At 40.8% G+C, this 22,914-nt stretch overlaps 1 protein-coding gene across 1 annotated transcript in view; it reads right to left on the bottom strand.

The window, feature by feature from the left end:
• Positions 1–8,440: 8,440 nt before the first annotated feature.
• LOC121943001 (unconventional myosin-XVIIIa-like) overlaps positions 8,441–22,914 on the bottom strand; it is a 205,336-nt gene continuing 190,862 nt past the window's right edge. The window contains 3 exon segments of the mRNA XM_042486347.1: positions 8,441–8,495; positions 10,525–12,027; positions 16,187–16,309. Of these exon segments, the coding sequence (XP_042342281.1) occupies positions 10,533–12,027; positions 16,187–16,309 (1,618 nt within the window). The 3' untranslated portion in view covers positions 8,441–8,495; positions 10,525–10,532.

Raw genomic sequence — 22,914 nt, 5'->3', positions numbered from 1 at the left:
CCATATGAGAGGTGAAGGTGAGCAGCCGCCTGCCTGCTGTTTGGGGATGTTTTCTATAGAAGAGCCACAGTGAGGGAGAATTCACTATCACTTACCAGCTCCACAGATGATCTGACCTCGCCTCTGGTTGCTTTCTGCTGGCTTTTGCTTGTCAGTGGGACTACACTACAGGCAGGCAGCCACAGATGAAGAGCAAAACACATTTGACCCATGAAGAGAAAACTGCAAGAGACCGACCTCCCAACCCTGAAACTTTTTTCCCAAATGTGAAATGTTAGTGGGGAGAATCATGTACTATTGGCTGACAATGAATGCTTAATTAATTCCAAGTTAATGAACTGACATAAAGCTCCAGGTTAACTGCTGGCTCCCACATCATGTCCATGTCATTTCAGTTTGTACAGAATACTCAAACATCCCAGCGTCTCTTTTAAAATATATAAAATAAATCTATTCTTTGTGTGAGTCTCAGTTGCGAATTACATGTCTGTGCGTTTATGCTGATTTCTAAAGTTACGGTGTTATTAATATAAAAAAAAATGAATTGATGCTTTTTTCCACATAGGGACAGGCTGAGAGCAGCTTTTTCTTTTTACAAAGTTGTCAAATATCATCGCTTATGCAGTGGTTTTAACTTAGATCCTAATGCAGAAGGCCCCATTTCACAGCTGTATGATACACCACTGGACGCCATCAAGTGAGAACGCGGCAGGACAGCACCTGGTGCCACAGCACCTGGCGCCACAGCATTATACGTGAATGCATCAGTTGATGACGCAGCCGGACAGAAACTGTCACGTTACCGCTGGATGGCAACAGGCTGAAATACTACCAGTAACAGTTTAATATGAGGAACACAAAGGTCCCTGTAAAGCGGGCTGCAGGGGCAAATGATGGATTCAACAAACCCCAGACAATCACCCAGGACGTCAGTCACTTCCTATTGGAATATAATGGGTTTTTTTTGGAATAGCAGACTGTTGCTTTGAACCATAGACTGCATATAAAGATGGACGACGTGCCCCTACTTATCCCTGCTATGCTGAAGTGAAGCTAAAATATCGCGGATATGGCTGCTGCCATCTTGCGCTGGTGAGGTCATTTGGAGCCGTAGTCTTCGCAGTAGCAATATCCGCAATATCACCCTGTCTGGGTTCATTTTATAAAAGTGACCCACTCACTGTGCATTATCCCTCACGTAATGTCTTATAATGATGTGCTAGTGTGAAAAGTCAATATATAGCACATGCCTGAAGGAAATTTCTTAATCAGTGTAGTTAAACACTTCGTGGTGCAGTTAGAGTGTAAAAAGATGCGCATGTCTGATCAAACAACATGAAGGACTTTGTGTGCTCTCTGAAGTCAGAGGGTGAATGAAAGACAAAATGCAGAGCACATTCCTCACACATATACAAATATTAAATTGAGTATTGATCAGCTAAGAAAGATTACATCTTAGGCCTCATTCTGCTGTGCTTCAAGGACACTTTGAGCACTTAATGAAAGTCTGCACGCACAAGTGCATGCACATGCACGCACACACACACACACAGACAGCAGATGTTTGTGTTATGAAAGCATTGCTTGACTGTGGGTGTTTGAGGAATTTTCAGTGAACACATGGCACGGCCTTCAACGGCTGAGAGTCTGTCTGTAGGTAAACACACTCCAGGCTTTAGCATGGTACTGAAAGACTTTACATTGAGTTAAGGTCACTCGTCTCAGAGAAAGATGTGTGAAGATATTGTTTGGTCCTCTATAATATATCACAATATTTCAATCTAATATTTATAATATCTATTCTTTCGGGCGGCACGGTGGCGTCGTGGTTAGCACTGCCTCACAGCAAGAGGGTCCCCGGTTCGAAACCCGGTTGGAACGGGGTTCGGTCCATGGGCGGGGGCCCTTCTGTGCGGAGTTTGCATGTTCTCCCCATGTCTGCGTGTCTGTATGTGTCGGCCCTGCGATAGTCTGGCGACCTGTCCAGGGTGTACCCCGCCTTCCGCCCGATGATAGCTGGGATTGGCTCCAGCCCCTCCGCGACCCTTACAAGGACAAGCGGTTACAGAAAATGACTGACTGACTGACTGTATTCTTTTCTCTTAAAAGTGAACTTTGTAAAATTTAGGGGGATTTGGTGGCATCTAGGGGTGAATTACAGATTTTAACTAGCTAAAACTTCTCTCAGCTAGAATTCGTTCAGTGTTAATTGTTCAGGACATTTTTACCTGGAGCCGAATTATCTGTAGAGGTCTCCTCCTTCCAAAAACAAACAAATGCAGTGATTGAAACTGAAAAAAACACAGATTAATGCAGTTTCAGCTTAAAATTCCATGTTTTTCTGATGCGGTTGGCATGTCACTGCAGTTAGCTAGTCCAACACATGCTAATGTGTGGTCACCTTTTCTCTCTGATGATAGTCATAATTTTCAGATGTTCAGGAGGTTTTCAGCAGAAGCTGATTATCCAGAATTATCCGCTGGGGTCGCTTCCTCTCTAAAATAAATGGACCCGGTGATTTAAACCGCTACAAACAACAACGTTACAAATCAGTGTAACTCCAGCACTGCTCATTGCAGGTGGGCTTCTAATTACGGTGGCCTTTTCTGGCTAATAAGGACATTTTAAGTAAGGCAATTGGCTTGCCACATCCTGTTACCTGTCACAGCCACAGGCCTCCGTACGCATGTTCTGCATCTGCATCTGGCTATGTCTGTCAGACAACACAAGCAGCTCGTGACCCTGTGAGGGGACAGAGGACTGGGGGGATGATCCTGAGGGGGTTCAGTGATGTAATACGGAGAGAGAAGTTTTAGTAGTCTCATGATTTTCGCTTTACCCATGTGGGCTTTGGGTGTCCAGTGTGTCACAGCTTCCAACACTCCAGTGATTGATTTGCTGGACAGACTGTAAGGCTGCTGAAGCACACCTGAGCAGTATCAGGTACAGTTTATCATACACAGCTAATTATGTCTCAAGTCTGATGCAAATGCACAAGATTTAATCTTTAACCATCAGACATACTTAATCACTATTTGACATGAAGTTAAAACCATTTCCATATTAGCACACCTCACAGTTTATGTCCAGTGTTCATCAGAGCGGGAAGTAGTGAATCCTATATGAAGAGGCAGAAATTAAAGGAACAGTGTGTTTAGGGGGATTTAGTGACATCTAGTGGTAATGATTACATATTGCAGCCATCTGAAAACTTCGGACTAGAATTCCTTCAGTGTTCATTGTTGAGATTCTCACAGAGAACTGAATTGTCCACAGAGGTCTTTTCATTTCTAAAACAGACAAACATGGTGATTTGAACTGATAAAAATACTGAATAAAGCAGTTAGCTAGCTAGCTAAAGTGCCAACACCTAAATGAGAATGGCCCTATCTGGAGCCAGTATTCGGCTTGTCTGTGTCTTTAAACATGGCGGTCCATCCAGTAGTTGTTGAGCTAATCCACTCAAAACTACAAATTTGAACTTCACAGTGATCACAATTCTTCTATCTGCTATCGTCAGAATCAAGACGAGAAATCCATGTTATGCTAGCATCCCATGAGGGGGGGGGGGGGGGGGGGGGGGGGTAAATGTGCATAAATGTGCGTCTTTGTGCTAGACCCATGTAGTTTTTTGCTGTCATTTGATTTCTAATTCAGACAATCTTGCAAGAATTGCTTGTCAATATGGACTTCATTATGGTTTTCAAATGCAAAATAGTGTAATTGAAATGTGATTCAAAATGTGATTAATCATCAGTAACTATTGATATTTTGCGATTAATCATGATCTAAAATATGTATCCTTTGACAGCCCTTGTAAAAAAACTAAAGCAGTGCTATTTCTTTACAAGCTGATGCCGCTGTTGACATTTCTCAAAGCAGATGAAAAAACCAAACTGAATGCTTCAGAAAACAATGCTGCCCCCCTTTTGTTTTCACTGCATCTCCAAACTTCCAAACTTAAGAGCATATGAAATCCGTGTTGAAATGTAAATGGAGAGGACCTGAAGACACACTGCAGCAAAACACTCCACCTTAGACAAATCCACACTTCAATGCGTTCTAAAACAATCACCATCATTTATTTACAATATATTAAATTGTAATGCAAAATTTATAACAAGTGGTCAATTTGTTCAATAATGAAAATAAACATGAACTATTTTCAAAGCTAGCATCAATCATACACATATTTATATATAAATACTGTGTGCAGTCAGCACATTATGCCTGCTCTTTGTTTGTTTGTTGTTTTTTTCTTTGCTTTCTCGGTTGGAGCCACCCTCTTTAATCAGGGTCAGTAAGGTCAAAAAACATTTCCACACTTGTGCTGACTGCATAGAGAATAAAAATGAAGACACGAGTCTACAAAAAGCATGTAAAGTAGAATAACACCCAGCTTCAAGCTCTTCTGGACTTTAAATGGCTTTCAAAAAGATCTAAATGCTACAGACATGAGACCGAAGCACGTGATGAAACATTTAAGCAACCAGGATAATGTAGGTTCCTATTATCTTGCTGTTTTGAGGCATCATAGAGTTTACAAAAAAGAGAAAACCTGACAAATAAACAGTCCTCAAAGACTCTAAAGATGATTTCACAGTATTGGTTAGACAGGCTGTAGTGTGTCCAGTTCATTAAATTACAGTTAAAGCACACAATGAAGCATAAGGGGAGAAGGCTGGTGATATTCTGCATATTTCTTCTTATCATCAAAACCCACAAAAACACAACAATCCAAGGAAAGATCAATTCATTTCAGCAGAATCATTGCAATCTGCTGATCTGCCAGTAAGACTCGACTTTGGCGAATTTTGACACGGATTTGCCAACACATTGTCATCCCAGCTCGCCACATGGTGCCACTCTGTCAGTGACCTTCCACTTCTACTTATGGTGTTTTAGGTATCCCTCTGCGTCTGCGTTGACTGTGATGTCAACAAATGCACATGGTGGGATGAAGCAGCATGGTCCTTATGTTTACAAAACAGTGCAGACCATCACAATGATTAGGATTAGGCAAAAAAGTCATGGATGGTTAGGTGTAGACAAAAAGAGGTACCGTTCCATCTGGCTGCGTCCTCAAGTGACACTGTCCATGCATGCTGCAAATGGACGCTGCTGGTGCCCTCCAGCCGCCAGTGTATAACAACAACACCACCGGTTCTGTCCGAGCATGTTCTCATCTGACGCTGTTCAGCCACATTACGATTGAACAGAAATGGCTTTTGGCGTCACGCTCATACGCCGAAAGCACTGATAGAGCGGCGCTATTTGACAAGTTTGGAGTGAGAATGGTCTGGATGTGCACCATTGACCAACAGTAAATCCTCCTAACAGTGCTGACCTTTGGGGGGAGCTGTTGTAGCCCATTGGCTGACACTGTAGGTCTGCCACTTTTTCATTCAAAATTTGTTGGACATGGGTAAAAATACAATATTTAATCTATGATCAGTTTAAATGATACATTGTCAGTGTATAAGGCCAACAGGACGTGCTTTGCACTGTCACTCTGACCTATAGAATGTCTTATTACCCTGTTTGTAAACCAGGCTAGGGATTTCGTTGTCGGTGCAATATGGAGAAAAGAGCTTTTGGATTCAACATTATAGAGCACATGCAGAGTGTCATATTCCACCGGAATGTGGACATGGTGGGATGAAGCAGGTGGATGTTGTTGGCAACAATACAAGATGATGATGTGCACAACACACAACACGGGCTGAAACGCTAAGAAAATGTCCAAAGCTTGCTAAAAACATTACATTTCAGCATGCCAAAGGGTTATTTTGGCACCTGAAGTCTCAAGAGAGGAAAAGTACTAGAACCCTATAAAACCTGAGCTAGCTGGCTTGATTTTTTTTCAAGAACGTGGGATGAAGGCAATAAGCACCAACAAAAGAAATTACCCCAAAATTAGCAAGATATAGTAAAAAAAGTAAAAAGTACAAGAAGATTACATGATAGAATAAGTCAAATAAATTATTAGATTGGTAAAAAAAAAGAGAAAAGAAAAAAGAAAAAGACAATGAAAACAAACAAGACTTAGAAAACAGTGCTTTAAAAGTTACAATAATTCTGTAACTTAATTTCAAATATTTCATTATTACAATTATAAATATAGTTTTTTGCCCTAGCCTTTTTCCTTTTTCCCCATTTTTCCCCTAGACATAACCCTGGAATTTTAATTTAATTAATTTTAACCCCTGACTTTTCTCTAGCTTTGAGAAAAAAAATATTTTGTAAATCTACTAATATCTTGCAATTTGTGGAACATTTCTTACCAAGGTGCACATTGCATTTTTTCCCGTGTTTTTCAAAAGAAATTGCGCCAATTTGCACAAAGGTTTAAATACTTGTGACAGGCATTTGAAAGCAGCACAAGAACAATGACGGTCACCCTGGGTTTCAAAGGGTTAACAACTCAATGTCTGTCTGTTTCAGTGTCCCTTCTTCTTACCTTACTTAGCTTGCAGAAATGATCCCATTACAAACAAACAATTTTTGGAATCACCAGGTAAGATTATCATTTTAGATGACAGAGACATGGCATTTTATTTCTCAATACACATCAACCTTAACAGTCTTGTCTGGTCAAAGAATGAGAATGTTTGCTGCACGTCAGCACACTGGTGTAAGAATCCCAGTCTTCCCATATCTTGCTGCTGATATCTCATATCTTATTGCTTAAAAGTTCAGTTTTTCGGTTCATCAGCCTGTGAAAACTTAGGTGTGGATTCTTTCGCCTGTTGGTAGTTCATCCCACCACAAAACAGCTACCACAGACATTAATTACAAGGAGGACCATTATGCAACAGAAAGTCAATGCAGAGCGAAGACTTCCTCCTGTGGGAGCAAGACCTACATGCCCTCTGTCTCTATGGATGATAAAAAAAAATCCTGGCTAGCTCAGTCTTGCCACTACAGTGGTTCACAATTAAGGAAATTACTGAACCTTAAAAACATCTATATAGTTGTGAGCCACATTTTAAGATTATTGTCTTCAGTAAGAACCAGTGGGCTTTGGGTTAACAGTTGTTATGGCACCTGAATCAGCTCCATTGCTTTAGAAGACCAAGAGACATGGTTAAAAGCTCCCAAAAACTTACTGAATTGACTTGTGATAGAGGAATATTTTGTTAGCTATTCCCAAAGGTCAAGAAAATACAGAATTCTTTCCATGTGAGATGTTGACAGTATGAAAAATATCAATGAACAACAGATTTCCCCTTAAACATGCTGGCTGAGGATACCATACACATGACTGGTGCCCAAAGTCAAGTACATTCCCTCTGGAAAAGGAAAGCACATCAAATGTGTAACAAAACACAGGCTACATGTGAACAACAAGCACACAAGAAAAGGCCAAAGTCTCTTCATCGCCAAAGAATTCTGGCAAGTACTTAATCAAATCAAGTTGAATTTAAAGTGAGGCAGGGCATTTTGCAGAGGTAAGCTCAAACCTCATGGAAATTAGCTAAATATAAATTTGCTTGACAGCAGCTCTCTGCAAAACAAATCTATCAAAATCATCTAAAACAAAAGATTCAAATGGAGAGAAAAGCTGTGCCTCTGAGTGATGCAACAAATTTTCCTTAAAGGAGGAGATCATTTGCTGGAAAAAGGCAGAAAAACTTTTCAGGCAAACAAAGAGCAAGTAGATGATGATGAGAGCCTCCTCGTTGTACAGCGCAGCAGTTCATGAGATGCCACAGCTGCAGAGAAGCCAGTTGTAGAGGAGCCCACTTAAATCAAATGGCACTTTTCCCAAAATGGAAAGAAGAGCGAGAAAGGGGGAAAAAAAAGTCCCAGACTTTTCCAGGACTCAGCGTCAGCTGGCAATAAGAAAAACAGAGCACACACATACTTGAACAAAGGCTTTTTGGCAATACATTGTACTATGGCAATACATATTATTGTGGTGTACTATATGTAAAGAAGAGAGGAAGAGTAACAAAGAGAAAGACAGAATTAATCTATTATCATTGCAATCTCAGGTTATTTGGCGCGATTACAACCATTCAGGGCAGCTTCTCAAGTCAAGCAACAGCTACCTGCATGCAACCAGCAGAGTTGTTCCTAACAAGCTGCTGTATGTGCAGTGAGGTTAGACTGAGTCAAAAAAAAACATGTCATTTGTCAAACTGGAACCAAATTCTGTGAGGATCTGCCACAGGAAACTCTGACTGTGTGTTGGAACATGTTTTCCTGCAGGGTTATAAGTTAAGTGTGTAGTTGTGATCAGTTGTGGTCAACTTTGCATGCAAGACAAGCTGTCACAGTCTGATAAGGGTGCATTTCAGAGGGTGGACGGTGACAGCGAGGACTACGATGTGGTCTCATAAGGCCTGTCCTCGCCGTCGTCGTCTTTTATGTGGCTGCGGTATCTGTATCGAGAGTAGTAAGAGCCTGGGGTTGCCCCGCCTTCCTCTTTTTCTTCTTCCTCCTCCTCTTCATCAGATCTATTGAAGTAGTAGTGTCTTCGGCCAGTGGGGCTGGAGCAGGAAGAAACAAGTAAAACTCATGTTATTATGACAAAGGTGACTAGAGAACAGTTTGGGGTCTGAGAGAGCTCAATGCACTGCACCACAATAGTGTCAACAATTCAGTATCTGACCAAATGTCTCGCCCTCTGTTCCTGAGTTACAATGTTTAATAATAGCCTCGAAAAGTGTTTTTGCAGAACATGTCACAGTGAAGCTGACCTGTGACCTTTTGGATATAAAATGTCATCACTTCATTAATTGATTCTGTTAGACATTTATGTACATTTTTAGCATAATTGGCACATGAATTCATAAATTATGGCCAAAAACATGTCTTATGAGCTCATAATGACCTTGAACTTCGACCTCTGAAAACCAAATTTGGAAGAGGTCATTGCTAAGTCTGAGTGGATGCTTTTGTCAAATTTGAAGAAATCCCCTCAAGGAATTCTTGAGATATCACATTCTTGAATGCAACGGACAGTGTAACAGTGACCTTGACCTTTGACCACCAAAATCAGGTCATCCAGATTTGTGGATGTTTGTGCCAAATTTGTAGAACTTCCTTCAAGGTATGTTTGAGATATTGCATTCAAAAGAATGAGATGGGTTAAAAGGTCTCAGTGATCTTTGGCCACCTCATTTTAATCCGTTCATTTTTGAGTCCAAGTGGACGCAAACCGAATTTGAAGAAATTCCCCAAGGTGTCCAGGAAATCGTGTGTCCAGGAACACATATATCCAATCAGTTTCTCTTTGAGTCGAAGTGGACATTTGTGCCAAAAGAAATTCCCTCACAACGTTTCTGAGACATTGTTATCATCATAAAGTGAGGGACGGACGGACAGAACCCGAAAACATAATATCTTTCACTGTGTACTACTTAAACATTTCTGTATTGGGTGATGTTTGTCCAATTGTAATGGTTTCAATTTGTTTTTGTTTTCTTTATTTACGGTGTTCTAAATTTTACATAAATATTGTTGAGTGGTGATGAGGTTTTCTGGATTTGCTTGTGTTTTGTTTACCTTTGGTTACAGTATGTTAAGCTCTCAGAACCACCATACACCAGCTGTGTATTCTGCCATGTTGTGAGGTTAGCCTTTACTCCAGCATCTCAAACACTGTGCAATCCAGTGCTATGCTAGCATGCAAAACTGTTTCATGTTATAATGGTTACATTGATTATGGACCAAATCCCTTTCATTCAAATACCAAATACAAAACATTGATGCAAACATGATTCCATCCTCTCAAACTGTTACAGTGGTCAAGTGAGTCAGCTATATTGAATTAGAAACCCTACAAAAAATGAAATAAATTGCAGATATGTAAACACAATTCAAGTCATATTTCATCATGTCTAATAACCATGATTAACAAGAAAAATCCAATCCCATTACCAGTCCACATAGATCCTAGCCCAGCCTTTTAGCATTATATAACATTCTAATGGCTTAAATATTGCAAACTGGGGTTTAATTACTGTCAACTGTGCATCTCAAATGAATTCGCTAGTTGGTGTAAATCAATACTTGGAGTCTAATTATACCTGCGGTTAAAGGGCTGCAAGGAGAAATGCACTATGGCCTCATTTATTTGACTTTTGATATTTTTTTCCTTTCTAAGGCTATAAATCAAGGTGACATCTCAGGAGTGATTAAGGCTGAGTAAATATTCACTTTGAGTGCGGCTTCTTACCAACTACACTTCCTGGTGCAAAAAAACCCACAACACACAGCCCCCAAAGAGTCCTAAATGAAAGCTTTGCTTATCTGGTGAGAGCCACAGAGGTCTGTGGTCACTACAGTTTGGCTTGAAACCGAGAAAATGAAGTAAACATCAAACTTTGTTAGCATGCCGAAGACACATCATCAAAAACACAACCAAGAAATTAGAATTCCAAACTGTGAGAGTCTAATCCCAAACGGGAACATTCAATGCACTGACTGATCAGAGTGTAAGGTCTCTGATTGGTTAGGTCACATCATGCATCAAAAACACTCTTCAAGCTAAGTCCGTCTCGGGCAACGACCTACTGCCTGCCTCAGTCACTGTCTGGCCGGTACAGGTACTTCATCATCAGGCTGTCCACCTTCTTCTTCCTCTTCTTTTCTTCCTTTTTGTTCACGGGCTGGCTCTCACCAGCTTCTCCTCCCCCTTCTGGGCTGGACGCCTTTCGACCCGGGGCCTTCTTCACACTGCTGGAGCTTCGGTAGGAAATGGTGGACGCACCGGAGCTTGACTCTGACCCAGAGTCTGTCTTGGAATCTGAAAACGACGAAGATGAGGAAGAAGATGAAGATTCATCCCTCTTCTTGGACTTCTTCTTTGACTTCTTGGACCTCCTCTTGGAGCTGCTCCTGTGACGATCTCCTGAGCTGTCAGACTCTGAGCTGTGGCTTCTCTTCTTTTTCTTGCTCTTGTTTTTGCTCTTGCTGCGATGGCGACTGCTGCTGCTGCCACTGCGGGATGGTCTCATGCAATCCACTGCGGATGCAGAGCGTCTAAGACTGCTGGTCGGGCGAGTAGCATCACCATTACGGACACTTTTGCTGTCATCTTTATCATCCTTGGATTTTTCTTCTTCACCCTCGGAGTCTTCCAAGCTCCGGCGCTTGAACTTAATAGGCTTGAAACTCAGCACCTCATTGATGGCTTTCTCCAGGTCAGGGTCAAGGTAGTTGCGATGACTGACTGGTCTGATATCCAAGTCATCAACTGGGTCTTTATCAGTAGTTGATGATCTGGCTTGTGGTGGTGGCATGGAGACGCTGCGGCCAGTAGAGGAGTGAGGACTGTATGCCGACCTCTCGGTGAACGCCATGCTTTGACTATCATCAAAATCAACGTCAAACTCGCTCAAGCGGCAACTGCGTGCCAGCGACATATGGGAATCCGCTCGGCTGAGAACTCCAGGACTGCGACCCCCAGACCGCCGGCTAAAGCAAGGGCTACTGGGACTACTGGCATACAGCGGCCGCCCGCCTCTGCCCGCTTCAAAGCGTGAGGTGCTTGGGCGGCGTCCAAGTGGGCTTGATAGACCTAAGCTGATGGTAGACTTGGCATCATTCTCTGGGCTTACCCCAAAACGTGTGGAGGCCCGACTTGGTGCAGCATATGAAATGACTGATTCTTTGTCAAAGTCACCCCGACGGCTGTCCAAGCCTTTCCTGGTGCGGCTGTTTGCCTCTGAATAGGCCTGGGAGATGACTGATTCTCTGCCGTTGATGTCATCCCCTGCCTGGGACCTCCTCCTGGAGCTGACTGAGTAGGTGTCATCCTGAAGATCGGAGTTCTTGGCTTTAGCCTTATGGTACGACAAAGTGTCTTCTGAATCAAGATTTTCCTTTAGAGCACTGAAAAGGGCATCCCCTTTTCCGCCGATGGAATCCAGGTTGGAGCGTTTTCTGTAGCTGAGCGAGCTCATCACTGACACTGGCCTGTTGGTCTCTAACTCTTTGCCCTCTTTGTTGACCTCTTTCAGTTCCTTACCCTCTTTCCACTCTTTCCCTTCCTTTGCGTCTACATTTGTGGCAAATCTAGAAAGAAGCAACAGTGGAAAGGACGAAGGAATGAAGACATTGGGAGAGAGAGAAAATGACAAAGATAAGATAGTGGGTCAAGTGGTGATGAGTGAAGGAAAAGAATAAGACACAAATGAATAAAAACAGTAATTTCATGAGAAATGAAGGAGATGAAATTTAACAAAATGAAAGTACAGCAATGAAAAAGGAGATTAGGAGAGTGAAACTGGAGACAACTGAAAATGGATTAACAAGGGTTATGTTCCCGTATTGAAATGTTAAAACAGCAAAATAATTTTATTGCCCACCAAGGATCAGTGAAGGCTACAGTAATTATAAGAATGGGAGCTTCCATCCACAACAAACCCACTTTAAAGCAATTCACTGTAAATGTTTGTGCCAACACAACATAATGGCAAAAACACAGTCATATAGCCATTTAGCTTGAAAGTAGATACATACTATGCAAGACACCTGGAAAAAATTAAATTTAAAATGCAGTGTTTGAGTTTCAGCTCTTCAGTATTTTGTTTCATTTGATAAAGGATTAAAACTCTAAAAGCATTTTTACCGGGTTCAGATTTTATAAAATGTTACTGAGCTCCAATCAAAGCACCTGGCAATCACAGAAGAGAAAGAATGCTAGAATGCTACTGCAACAGAAAAAATTGATTGCAAACATTTGGAGAGAGAAAAAACAATCTGCTAATTTGTTTCTGTTAGGTATGCCTGACTGATAGGGTTGTGGTTTATGGAAAAACTTCAGGGTTCCTACAGCTTACAATAAGTTACATTTAAAACTTTATTTAAATGCCACTTAGGATGTTTAAGACCAATTATACACTAACCAAAATGAAAGAAAAAAAACATGAGCTGACATTTGTTTGGTGACAATTTTGCCCATGTGTTTCATGTGACATAAAAACATATTTTATCCATCTATCTATCTATCTATCTATCTATAAAGATGGTGAAGCATTTTTAGCATTTTTGAGACTTTTGAAGAATTGATAAGACATTTTAATACCAGTTAAAGGGATAGTATGGGTTTCTTTAAAGTGGGTTTGTATGGGGTACTTATCCACAATCAGTGTACTACCTAAATCAGATGACGGTTTTGGATGGCCCACTTTCGAAGAGAGTTCTTGAATCCAACACAGAAGCTAAGCAATGTACTTCTGTGGATGGGTGTCAGCACAAAACATGTTTTATCTTATAAAAATCCCACAGAAAAAAATCAATACCAGTTTAAGTATACGCTATATTGAGAGTATTTTAACCTTTTTACATTTCCATCAGACAACCCATTCTGACTAGAAATCTGTTAACAGCTTCAGTTTCTCATCTTTGCTCTCGTCAAAGCCACCAGACTCCATTGAGAAAAATGGTGATTTAATATTGCTGGACACATGAGCTGCTGGGCAATTGTATGACTTTGGTGAACCTGAATTAACCCTTTAAAACACATTAGCACAAACAAATTAAATGTTCCAGGCAGTGGTAGACAAGCAGCTCCTGTAGTCAGTAATGTTAAATCACCGTTTTTCTCAATGGAGTGGCTTAATTTTTTCATAGGAAATTACCGCCTTACATTTAGGTAAGACAGTGAAAATACTCTTGATAAAGCATACATTTAAAGTGACTATGATTTTTTTTAGGTGTCTAAAATAAGTTTTGTTGCTGGCCCTTCCACAGCAGTACACTGCTTAGCTTCCATGTCGGACTTCAGTCTGCTTCTGTAAAGTGGGTGCATGCTGACTGACATCTACCGTATGTAATATTCTGTCTATTGTAGTACCCCGTACAACCCCACTTCAAAAAACTGAAATGCATACCAATGGTAAATTACCCAGTTTTTTGTTAGGTTTTTTTTTTTTGGTATATGTAACTCTGAAATCGTTTTTTATAGAGTATAATGTTTAACCACTGTAAGATTAATACTGATTGATCAATAAACCCATCTGAGCATTACAGAAACAAGACTAATAAACGTAGCACAATAAGTAAGGAAATTTGTGTTTGATAGATTATTTCTTTGTTGTAACAATGCTTCTTAGCAATAATTCTTATACCGCTGGAAAGCCTGTTTATTTCCCTTTTAAATGGTGCCACATTTGTAAGGAACATGCATTTGTAGGATGAGCAGCAGAACTGAGTATGTGGGTTGCACCCATGAAAAATTTGCCAAATCTTCTGCCAAACAGCTTATTCTGCTATTGACTCTTGTTTGGTGTTGTTTGGTGGATTGGATGATTGAAGTCTGAAGAAACAAGACATGTTGGCAATTTAACAATTTATTCATATAACAAATAGGAGCCTCAGTAGTGTATAGAAGAATCATACACAGCCAGGACAGTCTGGCACCTCCTCCTCATGCTCATCACCAGCCTGGTCACACACTGCTGTGGGAACATCTCATTCTTCAACCACCATTTGTCGCAAGTCAGCCAACGTGGTTGTGTTGGTCACTCTGGCACAAACAGCACACCCAAGCTGTGGATGTGTTCCAAGTGTTCAATGGAGTTGAGTTCAGGACTGCTGGCAGGCCATTCCAGCCTCTCCACTCTTAAATTCTGGAGGTAGTCTAAGAAAAACCCCGCTCTGTGGGGGCGAGCGTTGTCATCATGGAGGATAGAGTTCGGTCCCTGACAATGGAAATATGGGATTGCCAATGGTTGCAGAATCTAATTTCGATGTCTCTCTGCATTGAGATTGCCTCCAATGATGACAAGCCTCATTTTTCCAGTGAGGGAGATGCCGCCCCACACCATCACACTGCCTCTACTGCCTCCACATTGCTGACACAAACGCAAACGGGCCTGATGGTGAAGGGCAGTCGTGGCAGGCCTCCTGGCAGCCCCATAAGACCGGAGATTGGCTGCGTGCAGTCTGTTCCAGATCGTCTGGGCAGAGACCCGTCAGCCATATCGTCCTGCAAACCTTGACTGCAAATCTGTAGAAGACTGCCTACTGTTCCTGAGTGCTGACAGGGTGAGGAAATGGTCTTCTGGGGGTGTCATCTTTTTGGGACGCCCACTTCGCGGCCTGTCTCTGACATCCCCTATTATATGTAACTTGGCATTTAGTTTGGAGATGGTATGAGGGCTCACTCCAAATAATGCTGCAACTTGGTTTTTTCAGAACACCACCTTGACGTTGCCCTATCGCATGGGCCCTATCCAGATCGGTCAAACGTGGCATGCCGATTCTTGGAGCAGACACCAACTGACCACTGAAGCAGGGCCCATGCTCACAGGTGCTGACAATCAGGTGCCAATCAAGAAAAGCTGTTTGGCATTGGCAATGAAGATTTGGCAAATTTTTCATGGGTGCAACCCATATACTCAGCTCTGCTGCTCATCCCACAAATGCATGCCTTACAAATGCTACCACTTAAAAAGGGAAATAAACAGGCTTTCCAACAGTATAAGATTTATTGCAAAGAAGAATTGTTACAACAAAGAAATAAAATACCAAACACAAATTTCCTTACTTTATAATGTGGTAAACTCTGGATGAAAATATTTACCATATTGAAGTATAAGTTTGCTGGTCTATTCTTTTGATGAATGACTTAGAGAACTGGGCAAGAATTAAAATGTACTTGTACTTATAGACCTGCACTAATGGCAGTTAAAGTCACTGGAACTCGAAAGCTACTTCTATAAGGCAGTGCTGGCGAGCTCAGTGAATCAGTCAGTGTTTGTCTGTGGGGACTGCTGCTAAGTGAGATTTAAAAACTCCTAAAGTTTGTAAAGTTGGGGGTGGTTCAGCTGAGGGAGGGAAGTTAAATCTTCTGGTAAGGAGACAAATCTGGGGCAATCGAAACTGTCAGCTGGCAGACACATTCATTAATCTCAGCGAGCCGCTCAGGTAGACTATGCCAGCTGGCCATTGGGCATGTCAATAAATCTACCACAGAGATGGTTTGTTTTTAGAAAAAAAAGTCTCTTCTCCACCGAGCGGATGACAATAAAGACAAAGTGGCTTGAAAATACATTTAAGTAATAACAGCCCCCTTATTTCAGCCAAGTACTCTTCTGCCATTGCTTTATTTCTTCTGGGTCAAATCATGTAAACCATTTCATTTAGATAGAGTTCAAAAACAGCCAAATATTGATGGCTTCTTAAATGCTGCTGCAGTGATAGGAACAGCTGCTGCCTGCGTACTGACCTGGAGCTCTTGAGGCTGCCGTCATCTGAAAAGTTCTTGGCAGAGCCTTTGCTTTTAGACAACCAGGACTTCACCCCATCCACACGATCCTCCACCTCGGAGTCTGTATCTGAATCCCCCTGACTGGTGAGGAGTTCAGAGACAGGAAAACAAGTCAGAGCAAGCACAGAGAGACGGCAAAGGAGGAAAAAATCAGATATGCCATTCACAGAGCAGAGAATAGGCAGATAAATTTTAGTGTAAAAAGGAGTCAACACTGGTAGAAATGTTGCTGTAACTCTCTGTAGCTGTGGAGTCAGAGAACCAAGAACAGGCTGTGCGTGTTAGCGTGGAAGCAGAAACAGATTTTGACATTCATTCTGGAGAAAAGACAGCACATGCTCAAGAGCCCCAGTAAAAACACAATCATGCCCACAAGAGGTTGTATAGACGCTAACACCACACGGCAACTTCTTGCTGTTGTCACTGTTAGATGAGCATTATCGTGGTCCTGCTGTAAGCTGGCAATCAGGCAAATACCCAACCTTAGTCTTCCAAAGCTACTTCAGAGCTGTAGTAGCACCGTGACAGAAAGGAAACCCAAACACAGAGCTTAAATTATAGGAACTTTCCAAAAAATTTTATAAAAAAAAAACTGTACATGGCACACCATTATTTCTATTTTGGGTTTTATCCTGGTTATATAGGTATATGTATCATTTACTTGATGTACGTATGTATTTTTGGTTATTCTGATTTATTCACCTGACAACCATCCAGAGTTTGAAAGTCTACATCACTGGCGTCATGTTTTCAACCATGTTGTTGCCTGTTGCTCTCTAATGTGGAAGCCACGTTCATGTATGCACGCTCACATGACCCACGAGAGCTTGTTGCTTTTAGAAGTTTTAAAGCAAACAAAGGGAATTGTTGTTTCCTGCTAACTCCAGAAGTCCCTCTGTGTGTGGGGGAGGCTTCCAGGTAGTATGTTAACACTAGCGTGTAGGTACCACAAGCTCTCGTTTGTCTTACGTGAGTACGCATATGTAAACGCAGCTTACATACCAGGAGCTACAGACTACAACAAAGTTAAAAACATGATGCCAGTGACATTTTTCAAAACAACTTTGCATGTCAGGGCTTCAAGACACTTGGATTACTTCACACAAGCAGCATGGGGACATTTTGTGGCTTTATTTTGTATTTTTTCAACATTTGAATCCTGGTCACCATTCGATTCAGTTGTTTGGGAGATGGATGCATTACCATTCCCCTGTAAACCTGCAGCCTGTGTTTTGTGAACTATAAAACTTCACCAAATTTTTAATCGGCATGAGGGTAAGTAGATAATTACTGACTTTCATTTTTGGGTGAACTATCCCTTTAAGGCTTTTCTTCTGAGCTGCTAGCCTTGCACACTTTTACAGGAATAGATGTCACCTATGCCAGATTAAAATATTGTAAAATTAATATTTATTTAATTTATTAGTTTATTGATCTATAAATGTTACCATAACCTGATGAAAGATGGCGAAAATGAGGAAAACAGCACCTATGTTGGAAAAAAAATACTCAAGTTTAACTAGTAGTGCACAGCAGAGAGGCAGAAAAAGTCCAGATTTACTTTCATCTGGTAATTATTTTCATCACCACATCATCACATGCATTCACTCATAATTTTACTTTTTTACAGAATGATTTGGTACACAGCTGGGCACTGCACTGTTTTTCCTCTAAATTATCATTACACATTCACAAACCACTGCGAGCCATGGAGTAAAATAGAGACCTTGTCATAAAATTTGACACGGATGAAAAGGGTGCAACACTCATTAAGTGCCTTCAAAGCCCAGTGCTTGTGTGGTGCTGTGAAATTAAGTTGTTACAGCTTGATAGTCCTACAGAGACATCACAGGGGTGGCTCAACATCTCCGCATCTGTTTCAGAGAGCCTCCCGTCTTGTCGAGGAAGAGAGAGAAAAACATTGTTTTCTCCAGCACACAGAGCTCAGAAGGGCCCCGCACCACCTATAATTAAAATCATTAGCAGTCAGAGACAAAAGCTCTCTAGATTTCAAAAGGGAGATTTCAAATAATGGCTTGCCCAGTGAGATCCAAATGCGTAGCCTGCTAGCTTTTATGAAATACAATAACCCTGGACGCTAATGCTAGGACAGCATTCACGCCAAAGATGAGGAGGGAGGACGGGGGCGGCAGACTCTTAAGCTGTAATTAGCTTTGCAAAACATGCCTCTACTATTAAACAATATGGGGATTTGCTGTTGCCTACTGTTATGATGACAGAGCAGAAAAGTGTCTTTGGCGCTGTGAACTTTGGGACTGAATAACAATAAGAGGGGAAGACACTTTCATGTCAGCAAGCAGATTTCCTTGTATGACCCTTGATAGAGTTCACTCTTTGCAGGGATTTGTGCGCTGGTCAAGTTCTGGTGAGTCAATTCTTTCCTGCAGCCCTCTTAAATTAGTCTTTTAACCTTTGTCTTCTCAAGCTACACTCATTTCAGAATAACAGCTTCTGCCTTGAGAAAATGGGAAAATGAAAATGGGGAAAGTTTTTTGTCACCTTGTAATCATAGTCACACTGCTGAGCTTCCTAAAACTTACAGCACTACTAAGAAACGACTCTGTTACAGAAACTCTTTCTCCTTCAGATGGTTTTAGAGGAGACATGATTGTTGCCTGGATTATGTATTTTAGGACTGGCAACATTTTTTTCTACTACAAGTGTTCTTGTGCCACACAGAGGTCACAGGGAGGTGGTCAGGGTGGATGGCAGGCAGACAAAGCGCATGACGATGACTCCAGGGGTCAGATCAATAAACAATGTATGCACAAAAAACATGCTTACTCCTTTTCCCCGCACAAAAACTGGTATTTGTAAAGGAGGAATCTGGATGAGTATAGGTGAGTTTCCATCACAGATTCGCACAAAAATTAAGCAATATTTTGGGAATGTCAATAAAGCACAATTGCTACTGCTTTTCCACTGAGTGATGTTCTGCGACTTCTCTGATGATAACATTTCAAGAAGCAGGGTGATGGATGTTCAAAACATTAGCATCTTTATTTCTATTGCAGCCACCGCACTAGCCGTCATTATTTCCATTCCAAGGTCACGTAGGCATGTTATGGGGCCATAATGGAAATGCGAGCCACTGGGAGTGACCACGTATGAGGGATTTCTGGGAGGTGATAGTCCAGGATTTCACAGAGGAATTGTGGATTCAAAACTTCCGAATGTTGAAGTTATGTTATGCAATAACAGCTCTTGTAGCACCTACTGCATCATGAGGGAGCCAGTCCCTACTGACAAGCGCATAACCATAGCATCATGTGATCTAGAGAAGCCTAAAAGGGTTTCCATTGCAGTTTTGGGAAATATGGCTTTTTTTGAATCACCTGAAATACCACCTCATGTGAGCGTAAAAAAGTTTTTGTAATAGATAGGACTTTTTTCTAAACTGATTTTTTAAAAAGATTTTTTAGGGGGGGGCTTTTTTGCCTTTATTTTTTTGATAGGACAACTTAAGTGTTTGTGAGAGTGAGAGGGGATGACATGCAGCAAAGGACCAAGCCCAGAATCAAACCCGCGGTTGTTGCGATGTGTAGCTGGGGTACCAGCTCTACCAACTGAGCTTGGTGTATTTTAAAATCGCAGTTTCAATTTGCACAATTTGAGGGTAAATAGTAACCAGCCTTCTGTGCATATATGAAGCATTCATATATTCAGAGCAGAATACACACTGTTTTAGCTGACATAGACGCAGGTAAAATGATGAGGGTGAGATTAACCCTTTGAAAATATGGGAAAATGCAATAAGCAACTTGGTATGAAATGCTTCTATATTTAGATTTAGATTTAGAAAATCTAAAAAATCTAAAATTTTTTTAAAAGCTAAGAGATAATGTCTAGAGGAAAAAAAGATGAAAAAAAGTAATGGAAAAACTATAACTATCATAATTAAATATTTCAAATTTTGATGAAGAAATATATTTTTTATGCACTTTCCAGGTCATTGCCTTACAAATTTTGAGGTACTTTTCACTAATTTCTTAAATACTTATAAAAGGCATCCGAACAGGTGCTTTCCTCAGGTTCCAAAGGGGTAATGAATGGTGGAAGTGCACAAGTTTGATATGCAAATGGAGGCTTAAGGGCGTTTCTACACCTGTTTATGGCGAACTGTGAGAGTCACAATGAGGCCCGTGAATAAGTGCCCTGTACCACAGTGATCAAGAGTTATAAAACAGAGCCAGGCATATCCACAGTTTTAGTAATTTGAAGAAAAGAATAAGAATAATTCTCTGCCTTTATGTATGCACACAATTTGAGGGGTCGTTTACATGGCAACGTTTAACTGCAGTTTGGACTTTATTCAGAATGAACATTTTGAAACTTTGCACAGGAGTGCATTAAAAACAGTTTTATATATTGTGTCAATGTTCTCCAACACTTTCTTATCTGTGTACAACTTCATGACACATTCCGAGAACAAAAAAAAACCTCTCAGGTCTATAGCCAAAACCACAATCGTGGGCAATATGTAATTGTGTGCTTCACACGGTGTCAACTACAATTTATGTCCTTGACCACCATACCATTAGTTAAGCCCTGCTGAAAGCCTGGGGAAAGCAAACAAACACAGTGCTGAGCAGACATTAATTGTCTGTGACATTCTGCCGCCACTGGTTGTACATCTCTGTTACACGCTATTACATTCATCATTAGCTTCTATGGATCGTCCTGCTCTGCTCGGCTTCACTTTGCTCCTCTGTGTCCCTGGGTCTTATACACACCGCTGTTTGTGTCTCCCATATATGAAACTGTCGACCCAGTGAAGCCCCCGTGGCCTTGGAGCACAGACAGGCATATGCATTGTCTCCAAGAGCATCATGATAGGCTTGAAAAAGTACTCTCATCCACTGTGTCACATAGAGAGGTAAAATGGTTGCTGTGTGCTGCAAAACTTCCACTGCAGTGGGGCATCCGGTGGCTCAGTGGATAAAGCAGGCGTCCCATAAATGAAGGTAGTGTCCTTGCCGCAGCGACTGCAGGTTCGATTCTAGCTTGCGGCCCTTTGCTGCATGTCATCCCCTCTCTCCCCACCTTTCATGCAATAGATCTGTCCTATCTAATAAAGGCAAAATTGCCAAAAAAAATTCTTCCACTGCAGTGAGTTCAATGCAATATGATCACATTAGTTTTTTATTAGCTCTACTAAAAACCAACAGAAGTCACAAAAGCCATCCCTTTGTCAAGTCATATCTGGGCTCAGCTGATTTTGATCATTCATACATTCTCTGCTCAGTGTCTCCATATGGTCGATACAGTTCACCATGCATCCTTGAAGTTCATTATAAACTGTAAAGCTCTGACTCACCATTGTAAGTTGTACTCTCTGGTAGAACACCATGCTCTGGTAGGTTCTTACATTGATACTCCTTTATATATATATGGCAATTCTTGGTCTGCTCCCACAATACCTCTGTGTTTTTATCATGCAGAAAAGTACCAGACAGTACTCATTGCGTTCTCAGGACCTCTTTACGCTCTCTGTCTAAAACACTCAGACAGAAATTGGCAAAAGGGATTTTGGGATTCTGCACCCTCAGCCTGAAATTTGTTGCAGAATGACTTCAAGGAGCTGGAGTCCTGCAATATTTTTAAATCTATAATGAAAGACTTAGAAGCAGATTCTATAGGATGTGCATGTTTTTAGCCTGCCTGGTTGTACAAGTGACTTCCAGAAAGTCCTCCTTGACTCATAGATAGTTCTCTTTTAATGTAAATTTTAGTTCTTGTGAATAGTATTTTGTCTCTCTTTGTGTCTCTGCAGCTTTGTGTTCTCACTGCTGACTGTCAGGACCAGGTCTCCCTTGAGAAAGAGACTGTTAATCTCAATGGGACCAACCTGGTTAAATAAAGGGTAAATAAAGAAATTACATCAATTTTCATTTGAAATTTTAAAATACTTAAAAGCTAAAGAGATGGTCTTTCGAGAAATATCAATAATGATCCTCTATCCTCCAGAGTTTCTGGGCTGAGAGAATGTTTGATTGACAAGTAAGTCAGCAATGTTATAAGACACAAAGCCAACTAACTGACCCTCATAACTAAATAGAGTTCATAGGACTGGCAGCATGTCAGTGGTAATGAAGAATATGAACCACATTTAGCATCTAAACTAAACGTTTAAAAGTACACTTGTTAGAACTTTTACAACTGTAAAGGCCTTTTATGCTTTTCAAACCACCCTGAGTACCTGGACCTGTATCTTTTATACCATAACTTTTAAATTAAGTTTATTGTGCTATAAATCCATATTCTGTTGGCTGCAAACTAGTCAGTCATATTTGTATTTTCTTGAACATGTAACCCCAAAAAGAACTCAAAGATCTCCTAACTTCATAATTTGCAAAATCCTCTTTGTGGTGATCAAGTTCAGTCGGACTAAGTTGGTTTACTGAAGTTGCTAATACTTTATAAGAGCAAGGTAATTCCACTTGTCATTTTTAGGTTGCAACAACTACACAAAATAACTTAAATACAGCAAAATTTAAGTAAACTTAACAATTAGCTACAAAGTACACATAAATTAAGACTAATAATTAAATTTACTTAAACATTTTAAGGCAGTTGGTTTCCTAGATTATTTTAAGTAAGCTCAATTTGTCAAAATAAATAAATAAATAAATTCAAATGCATAGCTAAATTACTTAATATTTCAT

The sequence above is a fragment of the Plectropomus leopardus genome, chromosome 5, assembly GCF_008729295.1.
Source record: "Plectropomus leopardus isolate mb chromosome 5, YSFRI_Pleo_2.0, whole genome shotgun sequence".
Taxonomy (NCBI): Eukaryota; Metazoa; Chordata; class Actinopteri; order Perciformes; family Serranidae; genus Plectropomus; species Plectropomus leopardus.
Note: the sequence above shows the minus strand (reverse complement) of the source record. Positions and strands in the feature narration are given on the sequence as shown.